The sequence below is a fragment of the Argopecten irradians genome, unplaced genomic scaffold, assembly GCF_041381155.1.
Source record: "Argopecten irradians isolate NY unplaced genomic scaffold, Ai_NY scaffold_0054, whole genome shotgun sequence".
In the NCBI taxonomy this organism is placed as follows: Eukaryota; Metazoa; Mollusca; class Bivalvia; order Pectinida; family Pectinidae; genus Argopecten; species Argopecten irradians.
Genome location: NW_027187521.1, coordinates 40073 through 58639, shown reverse-complemented (window position 1 = coordinate 58639; position 18567 = coordinate 40073). Strand labels below are relative to the sequence as shown.

General features: G+C 33.2%; 1 protein-coding gene across 1 annotated transcript in view; it reads left to right on the top strand.

Moving 5' to 3' along the window:
- Window positions 1-14118, top strand: part of LOC138311584 (uncharacterized) — a gene marked incomplete at its 3' end in the record, with an annotated part of 29784 nt that extends 15666 nt beyond the window's left edge. Inside the window, exons 3-6 of the mRNA XM_069252880.1 lie at window positions 3079-3318; window positions 9443-9666; window positions 12801-12897; window positions 13981-14118. Of these exons, the coding sequence (XP_069108981.1) occupies window positions 3079-3318; window positions 9443-9666; window positions 12801-12897; window positions 13981-14118 (699 nt within the window). The remainder of the gene's footprint in view (window positions 1-3078; window positions 3319-9442; window positions 9667-12800; window positions 12898-13980) is intronic.
- Between the last annotated feature and the right edge of the window lie 4449 nt (window positions 14119-18567).

Here is an 18567-nt window from a genome sequence, read left to right as displayed (position 1 = left end):
TAAAAGACGTGACGTATATTTTTATATTAGTTAAAAATAAAGAAGTTATAATTAAGTTTTTATATTAGTTAAAAATAAAGAAGTTATAATTAAGTTTTTATATTAGTTAAAAATAAAGAAGTTATAATTAAGTTTTTATATTAGTTAAAAATAAAGAAGTTATAATTAAGTTTTTATATTAGTTAAAAATAAAGAAGTTATAATTAAGTTTTTATATTAGTTAAAAATAAAGAAGTTATAATTAAGTGTTCATATTAGTTAAAAATAAAGAAGTTATAATTAAGTTTTTATATTAGTTAAAAATAAAGAAGTTATAATTAAGTTTTTATATTAGTTAAAAATAAAGAAGTTATAATTAAGTTTTTATATTAGTTAAAAATAAAGAAGTTATAATTAAGTGTTCATATTAGTTAAAAATAAAGAAGTTATAATTAAGTGTTCATATAAGTTAATAATAAAAGAAGCTATAATTAAAGATGCTCCACCGCCGACAGAGCATAAATGATAGTCATCATTTGAACAATAATTGGTGTTAAATCGTGTATATATACGTATAATTAACACAAAAAATAATATGAAATAATTTACTTTGCCTTTGGTGCATGTGCAATCAGTACTTCATTCCATATAGGATATAGTGACACGGAATTTTTTCGGGATGCAATTAATTATTTTTTTTATAATTTTAATTTGAAGTAAAATTAGAAGTTCAAACTTTTCAATGGTGGTAATGGTCTAAAGTACGTAACTTAAGTAACTGAAGAAAAATTCTAAATCGTCTGCTCCTGTTTTTAAAAGTGAAAAAAATACCTTTTGTCAGCTGTGGAGCATCTTAAAGTGTTTATATATGTTAATGATAAAAGTAGTTATAATTAAGTTTTTATATTTGTTAATAACAAAAGAAGTTATAATTAAGTTTTTATATTGGTTAATAATAAAAGAAGTTATAATTAAGTGTTTATATTAGTTTATAACAGAAGAAGTTATAATTAAGTTTTTACATTGGTTGATAATAAAAGAAGCTATAATTAAGTGTTTATATTACTTTATAATAAAAGAAGCTATAATTAAGTGTTTATATTAGTTAATAATAAAAGAAGCTATAATTAAGTGTTTATATTAGTTAATAATAAAAGAAGTTATAATTAAGTTTTTATATAAGTTAATAATAAAAGAAGCTATAATTAAGTGTTTATATTATTTAATAACAGAAGAAGTTATAATTAAGTTTTTATATTGGTTGATAATAAAAGAAGTTATAATTAAGTTTTTATATTGGTTGATAATAAAAGAAGCTATAATTAAGTGTTTATATTATTTAATAACAAAAGAAGCTATAATTAAGTGTTTATATTAGTTTATAATAAAAGAAGTTATAATTAAGTTTTTATATTGGTTGATAATAAAAGAAGTTATAATTAAGTTTTTATATTGGTTGATAATAAAAGAAGCTATAATTAAGTGTTTATATTATTTAATAACAAAAGAAGCTATAATTAAGTGTGTATATTAGTTTATAATAAAATAAGTTATAATTAAGTGTTTATATAAGTTTATAATAAAAGAAGTTATAATTAAGTGTTTATATTATTTAATAACAAAAGAAGCTATAATTAAGTGTTTATATTATTTAATAACAAAAGAAGCTATAATTAAGTGTTTATATTATTTAATAACAAAAGAAGCTATAATTAAGTGTTTATATAAGTTTATAATAAAATAAGTTATAATTAAGTGTGTATATTAGTTAATAATAAAAGAAGTTATAATTAAGTGTGTATATTAGTTAATAATAAAAGAAGTTATAATTAAGTGTGTATATTAGTTAATAATAAAAGAAGTTATAATTAAGTGTGTATATTAGTTAATAATAAAAGAAGTTATAATTAAGTGTTTATATTAGTTTATAATAAAATAAGTTATAATTAAGTGTTTATATTAGTTTATAATAAAATAAGTTATAATTAAGTGTTTATATAAGTTAATAATAAAAGAAGTTATAATTAAGTGTTTATATTACTTTATAATAAAAGAAGCTATAATTAAGTGTTTATATTACTTTATAATAAAAGAAGCTATAATTAAGTGTTTATATTACTTTATAATAAAAGAAGCTATAATTAAGTGTTTATATTACTTTATAATAAAAGAAGTTATAATTAAGTGTTTATATTATTTAATAACAAAAGAAGCTATAATTAAGTGTTTATATAAGTTTATAATAAAAGAAGTTATAATTAAGTGTGTATATTAGTTAATAATAAAATAAGTTATAATTAAGTGTTTATATTATTTAATAACAGAAGAAGTTATAATTAAGTGTTTATATAAGTTTATAATAAAAGAAGTTATAATTAAGTGTTTATATTAGTTAATAACAAAAGAAGTTATAATTAAGTGTTTATATTACTTTATGATAAAAGACGCTATAATTAAGTGTTTATATAAGTTAATAATAAAAGAAGTTATAATTAAGTGTTTATATTAGTTAATAACAAAAGAAGTTATAATTAAGTGTAACTGAAGAAAAATACTAAATCGTCTGCTCCTGTTTTTGATACTGAAAAATTACCATTTCTCAGCGGTGGAGCACCATTGATTATGTTTTAAGTGTTTATATTGGTTGATAATAAAAGAAGTTATAATTAAGTGTTTATATTAGTTTATAATAAAAGAAGCTATAATTTAATTAAGTGTTTATATAAGTTAATAATAAAAAAAGCTGTAATTAAGTATTATTGTGATCTGTATGCCAATTTTATGATAATAGTTTTGAGTGTGCGCATAATTTAAATGTTCTTACATCAATACTTATAAATTACCAAATACTTACCTATTTGTACATGTCCCGAAGCAGTAATAGGTTTGAGTGTGAACAGTATGAAGAATAGCTTGATCACTGCAATGACAAATCGATGGTAGTTTCATCAGGTATGTTGAATCTATACTTAACTACCTTGTGTTAGTAAATTACAATTTGTCTGAAGATGACACGCAGTGTCAGATGTAGACTTATTCCTTTTTTGTTATATTCAATACACTGTTTTGGTAGAGACTGTTTTCTCTGTTCTACCTTAGGTGATGGAACATCCAGTGTACTCCGCAAACTCAAGTACAGCTTGATGAGGGACACGACTGGCCTGGCAGAGCAACTGACCAGTGGTCAGTTTGAGAGTCTACATTATCTCAATGTTAGGAAGTCCAAACTTTCTGACGTCCATCTCCTACCATCTTTGTATACAGGGTCAGGTGGACTTGAGACTCTGATCCTAGACGGTCAGAAGATTGCCAACACGGATGTCCTACAGAAACTCATGGGTATAAATAACTACAGAGTGTCCTACAGAAACTCATGGGTATAAATAACTACCAGTGTCCTACAGAAACTCATGGGTATAAATAACTACAAGTGTCCTACAGAAACTCGTGGGTATAAATAACTACCAGTGTCCTACAGAAACTCATGGGTATAAATAACTACCAATGTCCTACACAAACTCATGGGTATAAATAACTACCAGTGTCCTACACAAACTCATGGGTATAAATAACTACCAGTGTCCTACAGAAACTCATGGGTATAAAATAACTACCAGCGTCCTACACAAACTCATGGTAGAAAGAACTACCAGTGTCCCTACACAACACAACTCATGGGTATAAATAACTACCAATGTCCTACACAAACTCATGGGTATAAATAACTACCAGTGTCCTACACAAACTCATGGGTATAAATAACTACCAGTGTCCTACAGAAACTCATGGGTATAAATAACTACCAGTGTCCTACAGAAACTCATGGGTATAAATAACTACCAGCGTCCTACACAAACTCATGGTAGAAAGAACTACCAGTGTCCTACACAAACTCATGGTATAAATAACTACCAGTGTCCTACACAAACTCATGGGTATAAATAACTACCAGTGTCCTACACAAACTCATGGGTATAAATAACTACCAGCGTCCTACACAAACTCATGGGTATAAATAACTACCAGTGTCCTACACAAACTCATGGGTATAAATAACTACAAGTGTCCTACAGAAACTCATGGGTATAAATAACTACCAGTGTCCTACACAAACTCATGGGTATAAATAACTACAAGTGTCCTACAGAAACTCATGGGTATAAATAACTACCAGTGTCCTACACAAACTCATGGGTATAAATAACTACCAGTGTCCTACACAAACTCATGGGTATAAATAACTACCAATGTCCTACAGAAACTCATGGGTATAAATAACTACCAGTGTCCTACAGAAACTCATGGGTATAAATAACTACCAGTGTCCTACAGAAACTCATGGGTATAAATAACTACCAGTGTCCTACAGAAACTCATGGGTATAAATAACTACCAGTGTCCTACAGAAACTCATGGGTATAAATAACTACCAGCGTCCTACACAAACTCATGGGTATAAATAACTACCAGTGTCCTACAGAAACTCATGGGTATAAATAACTACAAGTGTCCTACACAAACTCATGGGTATAAATAACTACAAGTGTCCTACAGAAACTCATGGGTATAAATAACTACCAGTGTCCTACACAAACTCATGGGTATAAATAACTACCAGTGTCCTACACAAACTCATGGGTATAAATAACTACCAGTGTCCTACACAAACTCATGGGTATAAATAACTACAAGTGTCCTACACAAACTCATGGGTATAAATAACTACCAGCGTCCTACACAAACTCATGGGTATAAATAACTACCAGTGTCCTACACAAACTCATGGGTATAAATAACTACCAGTGTCCTACACAAACTCATGGGTATAAATAACTACCAGTGTCCTACACAAACTCATGGGTATAAATAACTACCAGTGTCCTACAGAAACTCATGGGTATAAATAACTACCAGTGTCCTACAGAAACTCATGGGTATAAATAACTACCAGTGTCCTACAGAAACTCATGGGTATAAATAACTACCAGTGTCCTACACAAACTCATGGGTATAAATAACTACCAGTGTCCTACACAAACTCATGGGTATAAATAACTACCAGTGTCCTACACAAACTCATGGGTATAAATAACTACAGAGTGTCCTACACAAACTCATGGGTATAAATAACTACCAGTGTCCTACACAAACTCATGGGTATAAATAACTACCAGTGTCCTACACAAACTCATGGGTATAAATAACTACCAGCGTCCTACACAAACTCATGGGTATAAATAACTACCAGTGTCCTACACAAACTCATGGTAGAAAGAACTACCAGTGTCCTACACAAACTCATGGGTATAAATAACTACCAGCGTCCTACACAAACTCATGGGTATAAATAACTACAAGTGTCCTACACAAACTCATGGGTATAAATAACTACAAGTGTCCTACACAAACTCATGGGTATAAATAACTACCAGCGTCCTACACAAACTCATGGGTATAAATAACTACAAGTGTCCTACACAAACTCATGGGTATAAATAACTACAAGTGTCCTACACAAACTCATGGGTATAAATAACTACCAGCGTCCTACACAAACTCATGGGTATAAATAACTACCAGCGTCCTACACAAACTCATGGGTATAAATAACTACAAGTGTCCTACACAAACTCATGGGTATAAATAACTACCAGTGTCCTACACAAACTCATGGGTATAAATAACTACCAGTGTCCTACAGAAACTCATGGGTATAAATAACTACAAGTGTCCTACAGAAACTCATGGGTGTAAATAACTACCAGTGTCCTACACAAACTCATGGGTGTAAATAACTACCAGTGTCCTACACAAACTCATGGGTATAAATAACTACCAGTGTCCTACAGAAACTCATGGGTATAAATAACTACCAGTGTCCTACAGAAACTCATGGGTATAAATAACTACCAGTGTCCTACAGAAACTCATGGGTATAAATAACTACCAGTGTCCTACACAAACTCATGGGTATAAATAACTACCAGTGTCCTACAGAAACTCATGGGTATAAATAACTACCAGTGTCCTACACAAACTCATGGGTATAAATAACTACCAGTGTCCTACACAAACTCATGGGTATAAAAATATCTACCAGTGTTAACAAGTCACAAACTCATGGGTATAAATAACTAGTTATATAACAGTGTCCTAACAAACCAACAAGTTTGGGTATAAATAACTACAAGTCCAGTGTCCAACACAAAAGTTCATGGGGTATAAATAACTACCAGTCACAATACAACCACAACTTATAATAAGGCAGTTATATAACAAGTCACAATACAACCACAAGTTTATTTATAATAAGGCAGTTATATAACAAGTCACAATACAACCACAAGTTTATTTATAATAAGGCAGTTATATAACAAGTCACAATACAACCAAAAGTTTATTTATAATAAGGCAGTTATATAACAAGTCACAATACAACCACAAGTTTATTTATAATAAGGCAGTTATATAACAAGTCACAATACAACCAAAAGTTTATTTATAATAAGGCAGTTATATAACAAGTCACAATACAACCACAAGTTTATTTATAATAAGGCAGTTATATAACAAGTCACAATACAACCACAAGTTTATTTATAATAAGGCAGTTATATAACAAGTCACAATACAACCACAAGTTTATTTATAATAAGGCAGTTATATAACAAGTCACAATACAACCACAAGTTTATTTATAATAAGGCAGTTATATAACAAGTCACAATACAACCACAAGTTAATTTATAATAAGGCAGTTATATAACAAGTCACAATACAACCACAAGTTTATTTATAATAAGGCAGTTATATAACAAGTCACAATACAACCACAAGTTTATTTATAATAAGGCAGTTATATAACAAGTCACAATACAACCACAAGTTTATTTATAATAAGGCAGTTATATAACAAGTCACAATACAACCACAAGTTTATTTATAATAAGGCAGTTATATAACAAGTCACAATACAACCACAAGTTTATTTATAATAAGGCAGTTATATAACAAGTCACAATACAACCAAAAGTTTATTTATAATAAGGCAGTTATATAACAAGTCACAATACAACCACAAGTTAATTTATAATAAGGAGGCATCATTTACAATAAGGCAGTATTATTTATAATAAGGCAGTATTATTTATAATAATGTGGTATCATTTATAATAAAGTGGTGCTATTTCTAGTTAAGTGGTGTCATTTATAATAAGGTGGCATAATTTCTCATAAGGTTGTATCATTTATGATAAGGTGGCATAATTATTAAGATGGTATAATTTATGATAAATTGGTTCTATTTCTAATAAGGTTGTACCATTTATAATAAAGGGGTATAATTTATAATAAAATGGTATTATTTATAATAAAGTGGTATCATTTATTATAAAGTGGTATCATTTATAATAAAGTGGCATCATTTATAATAAAGTGGTATCATTTATAATAAAGTGGCATCATTTATAATAAAGTGGCATCATTTATAATAAAGTGGCATCATTTATAATAATGTGGTATCATTTATAATAAAGTGGCATCATTTATAATAAAGTGGCATCATTTATAATAAAGTGGCATCATTTATAATAAAATGGTATTATTTATAATAAAGTGGTATCATTTATAATAAAGTGGCATCATTTATAATAAAGTGGCATCATTTATAATAAAGTGGCATCATTTATAATAAAGTGGTATCATTTATAATAAAGTGGCATCATTTATAATAAAGTGGTATCATTTATAATAAAGTGGCATCATTTATAATAAAGTGGCATCATTTATAATAAAGTGGCATCATTTATAATAAAGTGGTATCATTTATAATAAAGTGGCATCATTTATAATAAAGTGGCATCATTTATAATAAAGTGGCATCATTTATAATAAAATGGTATTATTTATAATAAAGTGGTATCATTAGGGCCCCGCATCGAGATGCGGGTGCCCTATAGTAATCAGGTTGTCCGTCCGTCTGTCTGTCCGTCCGTCCGTCTGTCTGTCCGTCCGTCCGTCTGTCCGTTTTTTTTCCTTTTGCACATTAATGATGGAAGGGAGTGGAGTATTTTCCCCATATTTTACATGATGATTCCCCATCCATCCTAGATCTGCTTGGTAATTTTTCAGGCTGAAATTAAATTAAAAAATCGGCCATCTTGGATTTTAACATTTAAAAAAATCACAATGTTGTTGCTCTTAACTGATAAACATTTTGTTATAACATTATGATGCAAAGTTGTTCAGAATTAAACAAGGAGTTGACTGTCCAAAGGTAAGGTCATGGGCCAAGTTACTAAGTCAAAGGTCAAGGTCAAATTTATTTGAGTTAATTGTATGCTCTTAATGTAATGTTAGCTTGGAATCAGGATTCAAGTTAAATACTTGGAAGACTTTTTCCAAAGAATTATAATAATGTACCATCGTCGGTTTCCCAATTAATGTTGACATTAATTATTTATTAGCAACATATAGCTAACACGGAAGAATTCATTGTCAAAATACTACTTTTCCACTTAAGCACGTCAGACACATAGCGGGGCCCTTTCTGACGTGTCAGTGTTCTAGTTTGTAATAAAGTGGCATCATTTATAATAAAGTGGCATCATTTAAAATAAAGTGGCATCATTTATAATAAAGTGGTATCATTTATAATAAAGTGGCATCATTTATAATAAAGTGGTATCATTTATAATAAAGTGGCATCATTTATAATAAAGTGGCATCATTTATAATAAAGTGGTATCATTTATTATAAAATGGTATCATTTATAATAAAGTGATATCATTTATAATAAAGTGGCATCATTTATAATAAAGTGGCATCATTTATAATAAAGTGGCATCATTTATAATAAAGTGGTATCATTTATTATAAAGTGGTATCATTTATAATAAGACAGTATCATTTATGATAATAAGCCAGTATAATTTAACATGTTCAAATGTGGCTGTTCAATTTTAAAACTTATATACATATTATTCTTTGATATGATAATTATATACAGGGAAATGAAATACTAACTATTATTATCAAAATAAATCATTTAGTTTGCTTAATGCATAATATATTATTTAATGATATTTTGAGATAATACTGTTAACTCTAAATTTATTTCATTTATTTGTTAAATTGTCATTTTAATGAAAACAGAAGTTATGATTATCCTTGTCGGTATCATCTCACCTTGATAAACACTGTTTTTGCTTAATTATTACAGAATCATTTGGTGGAAAGATATCAATTGTGATGTCATTAGGTTGTGTACAAATTAAAATACATTGTTTTCTCTGAAAAAAATAGATACGCTATGATCAATATCACATAATGTCACAATCAATATACATACCGGTGTGAACAGATAACATTTAAAGAGTGTATTAAGAAGCAGAGGTATTTAAGTTAATTTTGCAGGCATTTTCTGGTTTAATAATTTGTCCATGTTTTGATTTTGTAAATCAGAGAATTCTGCAAGAGGATCTCTGACAGCACTAAGTCTTGGAGCGTGCTCTCTGTCCGCCGCAGACATCGCCCCTCTCTGTCAGGCTGTGAGGAAGGCCCTGAAACTGCACATGCTGAAATTATCGTCAAATCGCCTAGAGGATAAGGGTGTGGTTGATTTGGTGGAGGCGCTTCTCAGTAACAAGACACACCCCTTAGCTGTACTGGATGTTTCTGATAATACAGTAAGAGGTCATAGTATCTTGTCTTTCAGTGTCCGTCAGCTTATTTGTCCTGTACATGTATCTGTCTGTCTGTCTGTTTATTTGTCCTGTACAGGTATCTGTCTGTCTGTCTGTTTATTTGTCCTGTACAGGTATCTGTCTGTCTGTCTGTTTATTTGTCCCGTACATGTATCTGTCTGTCTGTCAGTTTATTTGTTCTGTACATATATCTGTCTGTCTGTCAGTTTATTTGTCCTGTACAGGTATCTGTCTGTCTATCTGTTTATTTGTCCTGTACAGGTATCTGTCTGTCTGTTTATTTGTCCTGTACAGGTATCTGTCTGTTTGTCTATTTATTTGTCCTGTACAGGTATCTGTCTGGCTGTCTGTTTATTTGTCCTGTACATGTATATGTCTGTCTGACTGTTTATTTGTCCTGTACAGGTATTTGTCTGTCTGTCTGTTTATTTGTCCTGTACAGGTATCTGTCTGTCTGTCTGTTTATTTGTCCTGTACAGGTATTTGTCTGTCTGTCTGTTTATTTGTCATGTACAGGTATCTGTCTGTCTGTCTGTTTATTTGTCCTGTACAGGTATCTGTCTGTCTGACTGTTTATTTGTCCTGTACATGTATATGTCTGTCTGTTTATTTGTCCTGTACATGTATCTATTTGTCTGTCTGTTTATTTGTTCTGTACATATATCTGTCTGTCTGTCAGTTTATTTGTCCTGTACAGGTATCTGTCTGTCTGTCTGTTTATTTGTTCTGTACATGTATCTGTCTGTCTGTCTGTTTATTTGTTCTGTACATGTATCTGTCTGTCTATCTGTTTATTTGTCCTGTACAGGTATCTGTCTGGCTGTCTGTTTATTTGTCCTGTACATGTATATGTCTGTCTGACTGTTTATTTGTCCTGTACAGGTATTTGTCTGTCTGTCTGTTTATTTGTTCTGTACATATATCTGTCTGTCTGTCAGTTTATTTGTTCCGTACATGTATCTGTCTGTCTATCTGTTTATTTGTCCTGTACATGTATCTATCTGTCAGTTTATTTGTCCTGTACAGGTATCTGTCTGTCTGTCTGTTTATTTGTTCTGTACAGGTATCTGTCTGTCTGTCTATCTGTTTATTTGTCCTGTACAGGTATCTGTCTGTCTGTCTGTCAATTTGTCCCGTACATGTATCTGTCTGTCTGTCAGTTTATTTGTCCTGTACAGGTATCTGTCTGTCTGTCTGTTTATTTGTTCTGTACAGGTATCTGTCTGTCTATCTGTTTATTTGTCCTGTACATGTATCTGTCTGGTTGTCTGTTTATTTGTCCTGTACATGTATCTGTCTGTTTGTCTGTTTATTTGTCCTGTACAGGTATCTGTCTGTTTGTCTGTTTATTTGTCCTGTACATGTATCTGTCTGTCTGTCTGTTTATTTGTCCTGTACATGTATCTGTCTGGCTGTCTGTTCATTTGTCCTGTACATGTATCTGTCTGTCTGTTCACAAACATCCTTGGGTGAAGAGGAACAGAACTTTCATAAATTTTGGCTCTACCCCTTGGGGGCAGGTGGGGCAGGACTCAAGAGGGGAATTAGAGGTAAATCCTATAAATCGCTACTTGCCCTAAAGTTCTGCATGGATTGTAACCAAATTTAGCTACAAACATCCTTAGGGGAAGGGGAACGGAACTTGTATACATTTTGCTCTGACCCTCTGTGTACAGGAGGGGAAGGGCCCAATAAGGGAATCAGAGGTAAATCCTATAAAAACCTACTTGTCCTAGAGTTCTGCATGGATTGTAACCAAATTTGGCCACAAACATCCTTGGGTGAAGGGGAACAGAACTTGTATAAATTTTGGCTCTGACCCCCCGGGGACAGGAGGGGCGAGCCCAATAGGGGAATTGTAGGTAAATCCTATAAATCGCAACTTGTCCTAGAGTTCTGCATGGATTGTGACCAAATTTGGCCACAAACATCCTTGGGGGAAGGGGAACAGAACTTGTATAGATTTTGGCTCTGACGCCCTGGGGGTAGGAGGGATGGGGCCCAATAGGGGAATTAGAGGTAAATATTCAAATTCTTTCAGAAAAGAAACAATGATCCTGTATTCAGAACATTACTTTGCATTATTAAGCAGGTGAGTGATACAGGCCCTCTGGGCCTCTTGTTTGTTGTGGTAAATTGTTGTAACATATAGACTATAATTGTCACTAATTTGAATTTGACACATCGTACATGTAACTGATACCGTTGAACCACACCAGAGGAGCAACTGGTTGTCATGTCCTTGTATAAGGGATTAATTTTAATTTGTTAGTGTACAAATTTTAATCTGGATTCTTTTATCTATTTTGGTTGTGTGTGTGAATTATGTCAGTCAATTCACATCCGTTAACTGGAATTATTTTGTCAATCATTTCATATCCCTTAACTGGAATTATTTTGTCAATCAATTCACATCCGTTAACTGTAATTATTTTGTCAATCAATTCACATCCGTTAACTGGAATTATTTTGTCAATCAAATCACATCCCTTTAACTGGAATTATTTTTTCAGTCAATTTACATCCTTTAACTTGAATTATTTTGTCAGTCAATTCACATCCCTTAACTGGAATTATTTTGTCAGTCAATTTACATCCTTTAACTTGAATTATTTTGTCAGTCAATTCACATCCCTTGACATGAGTTATTTTGTCAATCAATTCACATTCCTTTACATGAGTTATTTTGTCAATCAATTCACATTCCTTTACGGGAATTCTTTTGTCAGTCAATTCACATCCCTTTACAGGAATTATTTTGTCAGTCAATTCACATCCTTTAACTTGAATTATTTTGTCAGTCAATTCACATCCCTTGACATGAGTTATTTTGTCAATCAATTCACATTCTTTTACATGAGTTATTTTGTCAATCAATTCACATTCCTTTACATGAGTTATTTTGTCAATCAATTCACATCCCTTTACAGGAATTATTTTGTCAGTCAATTCACATTCCTTTACATGAGTTATTTTGTCAGTCAATTCACACTCATTCACAGGAATTATTTTGTTATAATTGATTCTCTTTATCTCAAAATTGTGTGTCTTCAACAGCGTTTATTAGGAAATGCGAGTGTGCAGATTATTTGAAGATATTATATATATTGCTATAGATGACAGATGAAGGTGCTGTTACTCTGGCCAAACTTTTCAACACAAAGAGCCATACATCAAAATTACACAGCCTAAATGTTAGCTCTAATGACCTAGGTAAGTGATATACATACTTAGCAACCCTTGTTAGCTCCCCTTGCCCTGTCATAGTGACCTAGTTAGCTCCCCTTGCCCTGCCATGGTGACCTAGTTAGCCCCCTTACCCTGTCATGGTGACCTAGTTAGCTCCCCTTGCCCTGTCATAGTGACCTAGTTAGCTCCCCTTGCCCTGCCATGGTGACCTAGTTAGCCCCCTTACCCTGTCATGGTGACCTAGTTAGCTCCCCTGGCCCTGCAATTGTGACCTAGTTATTTCTCCTTGCCCTGTCATGGTGACCTAGTTAGCTCCCCTTACCCTGTCATGGTGACCTAGTTAGCCCCCTTACCCTGTCATGGTGACCTAGTTAGCCCCCTTACCCTGTCATGGTGACCTAGTTAGCCCCCTTACCCTGTCATGGTGACCTAGTTAGCCCCCTTACCCTGTCATAGTGACCTAGTTAGCTCCCCTTGCCCTGCCATGGTGACCTAGTTAGCTCCCCTTGCCCTGTCATGGTGACCTAGTTAGCTCCCCTTGCCCTGCAATTGTGACCTAGTTATTTCCCCTTGCCCTGTCATGGTAAAGCATCAGCCGTCTGTCGTCAACATTTTCTATCAATCACTACTAGTCAAAGTGTTCTTCATGTAATGTAACCAATTTTGGCAAGAAATTCCTTTGAGGGAAGTAGAACAGAGTTTGAAGAAATCTTGGCTCAGAACTCCTGGGACAGGAGGGGTGGGGCCCAACAGGAAATTGTAAGTGAATCTGAGGAAATAATCCCGAAATTGGCTCAACAAACCAGGAGAGCAATACAGGCCCTCTGGGTCTCATGTTTTAGCAAAATGGTTGGATTTGGGAGGAAAAAAGATCAACTGTACATTCATTTTAGTATGAATGTGATTCTGATGTGTAAGAATGCACTAGATTTGAGTAAATCAAAAACAGATATTCAAATGTTTTTTTTGAAGAAATGAAAAGATCAGGGCCAAAATAAAATTGCAAAAGTTTATCTAAAAAAAGGAAAACATGAAGACTTTTTGATGATGCCTTTAACATCCATTATATTATTTATAATAAGTTATTATGAGGATTTTGTATTGAAGGTAAGGCGGGTTTGGTGAGTCTGGTAGCAGTGATTGGAGGGAAGTCAGCACTAAGGACGTTATATCTACACAACCAAAAACGAGGCGTGGATGAAGGACATATGGACGAGGTTTTCAAAACACTTGCAAAATCTTTGGGTAGGTTTATTTGGCTCCATTCATAGGCTACTTGTCTATGTTATCAATAGCAAAATCTTTGGGTAGGTTTATTTGGCTCCATTCATAGGCTACTTGTCTATGTTATCAATAGCAAAATCTTTGGGTAGGTTTATTTGGCTCCATTCATAGGCTACTTGTCTATGTTATCATAGCAAAATCTTTGGTAGGTTTATTGGCTCCATCATGGCTACTTGTCTATGTTATCAATAGCAAAATCTTTGGGTAGGTTTATTTGGCTCCATTCATCGGCTACTTGTCTATGTTATCAATAGCAAAATCTTTGGGTAGGTTTATTTGGCTCCATTCATAGGCTACTTGTCTATGTTATCAATAGCAAAATCTTTGGGTAGGTTTATTTGGCTCCATTCATAGGCTACTTGTCTATGTTATCAATAGCAAAATCTTTGGGTAGGTTTTAATTGGCTCCATTCATAGGCTACTTGTCTATGTTATCAATAGCAAAATCTTTGGGTAGGTTTTAATTGGCTCCATTCATAGGCTACTTGTCTATGTTATCAATAGCAAAATCTTTGGGTAGGTTTTAATTGGCTCCATTCATAGGCTACTTGTCTATGTTATCAATAGCAAAATCTTTGGGTAGGTTATATTTGTATTGCTCCATTCATCATAGCTAAATCTTTGGGTAGTTTGTCCATTCATGTTTGTCTAATCATAGCAAAATCTTTGGGTAGGTTTATTTGGCTCCATTCATAGGCTACTTGTCTATGTTATCAATAGCAAAATCTTTGGGTAGGTTTATTTGGCTCCATTCATCGGCTACTTGTCTATGTTATCAATAGCAAAATCTTTGGGTAGGTTTATTTGGCTCCATTCATAGGCTACTTGTCTATGTTATCAATAGCAAAATCTTTGGGTAGGTTTATTTGGCTCCATTCATAGGCTACTTGTCTATGTTATAATAGCAAAATCTTTGGGTAGGTTATTTGGCTCCATTCATAGGCTACTTGTCTATGTTATCAATAGCAAAATCTTTGGGTAGGTTTATTTGGCTCCATTCATAGGCTACTTGTCTATGTTATCAATAGCAAAATCTTTGGGTAGGTTTTATTTGGCTCCATTCATAGGCTACTTGTCTATGTTATCAATAGCAAAATCTTTGGGTAGGTTTATTTGGCTCCATTCATAGGCTACTTGTCTATGTTATCAATAGCAAAATCTTTGGGTAGGTTTATTTGGCTCCATTCATCGGCTACTTGTCTATGTTATCAATAGCAAAATCTTTGGGTAGGTTTATTTGGCTCCATTCATCGGCTACTTGTCTATGTTATAATCATAGCAAAATCTTTGGGTAGGTTTATTTGGCTCCATTCATAGGCTACTTGTCTATGTTATCATTGCAAAATCTTTGGGTCTCCATTCATGGCTTTGTCTATGTTATCAATAGCAAAATCTTTGGGTAGGTTTTATTTGGCTCCATTCATCGGCTACTTGTCTATGTTATCAATAGCAAAATCTTTGGGTAGGTTTATTTGGCTCCATTCATAGGCTACTTGTCTATGTTATCAATAGCAAAATCTTTGGGTAGGTTTATTTGGCTCCATTCATAGGCTACTTGTCTATGTTATCAATAGCAAAATCTTTGGGTAGGTTTATTTGGCTCCATTCATAGGCTACTTGTCTATGTTATCAATAGCAAAATCTTTGGGTAGGTTTTATTTGGCTCCATTCATAGGCTACTTGTCTATGTTATCAATAGCAAAATCTTTGGGTAGGTTTTATTTGGCTCCATTCATAGGCTACTTGTCTATGTTATCAATAGCAAAATCTTTGGGTAGGTTTATTTGGCTCCATTCATAGGCTACTTGTCTATGTTATCAATAGCAAAATCTTTGGGTAGGTTTAATTTGGCTCCATTCATAGGCTACTTGTCTATGTTATCAATAGCAAAATCTTTGGGTAGGTTTATTTGGCTCCATTCATAGGCTACTTGTCTATGTTATAAATAGCAAAATCTTTGGGTAGGTTTATTTGGCTCCATTCATAGGCTACTTGTCTATGTTATCAATAGCAAAATCTTTGGGTAGGTTTATTTTGGCTCCATTCATAGGCTACTTGTCTATGTTATCAATAGCAAAATCTTTGGGTAGGTTTTATTTGGCTCCATTCATAGGCTACTTGTCTATGTTATCAATAGCAAAATCTTTGGGTAGGTTTTAATTGGCTCCATTCATAGGCTACTTGTCTATGTTATCAATAGCAAAATCTTTGGGTAGGTTTTAATTGGCTCCATTCATAGGCTACTTGTCTATGTTATCAATAGCAAAATCTTTGGGTAGGTTTATTTGGCTCCATTCATCGGCTACTTGTCTATGTTATCAATAGCAAAATCTTTGGGTAGGTTTATTTGGCTCCATTCATAGGCTACTTGTCTATGTTATCAATAGCAAAATCTTTGGGTAGGTTTATTTGGCTCCATTCATAGGCTACTTGTCTATGTTATCAATAGCAAAATCTTTGGGTAGGTTTATTTGGCTCCATTCATAGGCTACTTGTCTATGTTATCAATAGCAAAATCTTTGGGTAGGTTTTAATTGGCTCCATTCATAGGCTACTTGTCTATGTTATAAATAGCAAAATCTTTGGGTAGGTTTATTTGGCTCCATTCATCGGCTACTTGTCTATGTTATCAATAGCAAAATCTTTGGGTAGGTTTATTTGGCTCCATTCATCGGCTACTTGTCTATGTTATAAATAGCAAAATCTTTGGGTAGGTTTTAATTGGCTCCATTCATAGGCTACTTGTCTATGTTATCAATAGCAAAATCTTTGGGTAGGTTTATTGGCTCCATGGCTCCATTCATAGCAAATTCTTTGGGTTAAGGTTTTTCAGGGAAATTAATCAAGGCTTCTTGTCTAGACCGTCCCCGATTCAAACTCAAAGTATACTGTCAGCTAAACTACCCTGTCCTGGACCCCTTTCCCAGATATCAGACTGATTTGTTGTTTATATGAAAGGTAAAACTTGACCCAGTCTAAACAATACCAGATAGGATTATTCTACAGTTTATCTCCCTTTGAAAATAACCCAGGTAAGACTGTTCCCCAGACATGTACTGAGTTCTGTTGTAAGCTGACAGGTGAACTAGTTCTCAGGTACTTGACAATCCCCCAGATACACGACCTGATTCTGTTGTTTATACTGGACATTCCTCCTAGAACTCCATACTAGACAGTCCCCTAGATACAGACTGATTCTGTTTGTTTATACTGTCAGGTTAAACATAACTCCAGTTTCTAGAGCATTCCCCAGATACAGACTGATTATGTTGATTTATTACTGGTCAGGTTAAACAAGAACTCACAGTCTAGACCATAATCCCCTGATATAGTCATGATCTGTTCTGACTAGTTGTTTATACTGACAGTTGTTTAGGTAAACTAGACTCCAGACTAGACATTCCCCAGATACAAACTGATTATGTTGTTTATACTGACAGGTTTAAACTATGACTCCAGTCTAGAGACAGTCCACAGATACAGACTGATTCTGTTGTTTATATGACTGACAGGTAAACTAGATACAGACTCCAGTCTAGACAGTCCCCCCAGATACAAGACTGATTCTGTTGTTATTTATACTGACAGTTAGTAACTAGACCCCAGTCTAGGAGACAGTCCAAGATACAGACTGATTCTGTTTGTTTATACTGACAGGTAAACTAAACTCCTGACTAGACATTCCACCATATACAGACTGATTCTGTTGTTTATATACTGACAGGTAAACAAAGACTCCAGTCTAGAACAGACCCCAGATACATACTGATTCTGTTGTTTATACTGACAGGTAAAAAACTAGACCCCAGTCCTAGACATTCCCAGATTACAGACTATTGTGTTGTTTATACTGACTAGGTAAACTAGACCCAGGTCTAGACAAGGTACCCAATACATACTGATTCTGTTGTTTAATACTGAACAGGTAAACTAGACTCCCAGACTAGACGACATATCCCCAGATACAGACTGATTCTGTTGTTTATACTGACAGTGTAAACTAGACACTCCAGTCTAAGAACATTTCCCCCAGATACAAACTGATTCTGTTGTTTATACTGACAGGTAAAATCTAGACCCCCAGTCCTAGACAATCCCCCCAGATACAGACTGATTCAGTGTTTGTTTATACTGACAGGTAAATAACTAGACGCCCAGTCTAGACAGGTCCCCCAGATACAGACTGATTCTGTGTTGTTTATACTGACAGGTAAACATAGACTCCAGTCTAGACCAAATCCCGCCCAGATACAGTACTGATTCTGTTGTTTATACTGACAGGTAAACTAGGACACCTAGTCTAGACAGTTCCCCAGATACAGACTATTCTTTTGTTTATACTCAGGTAAACTATACCCCAGTCAATACAGTCCCCAGGGAGATACAGACTGATTCTGTTGTTTATACTGA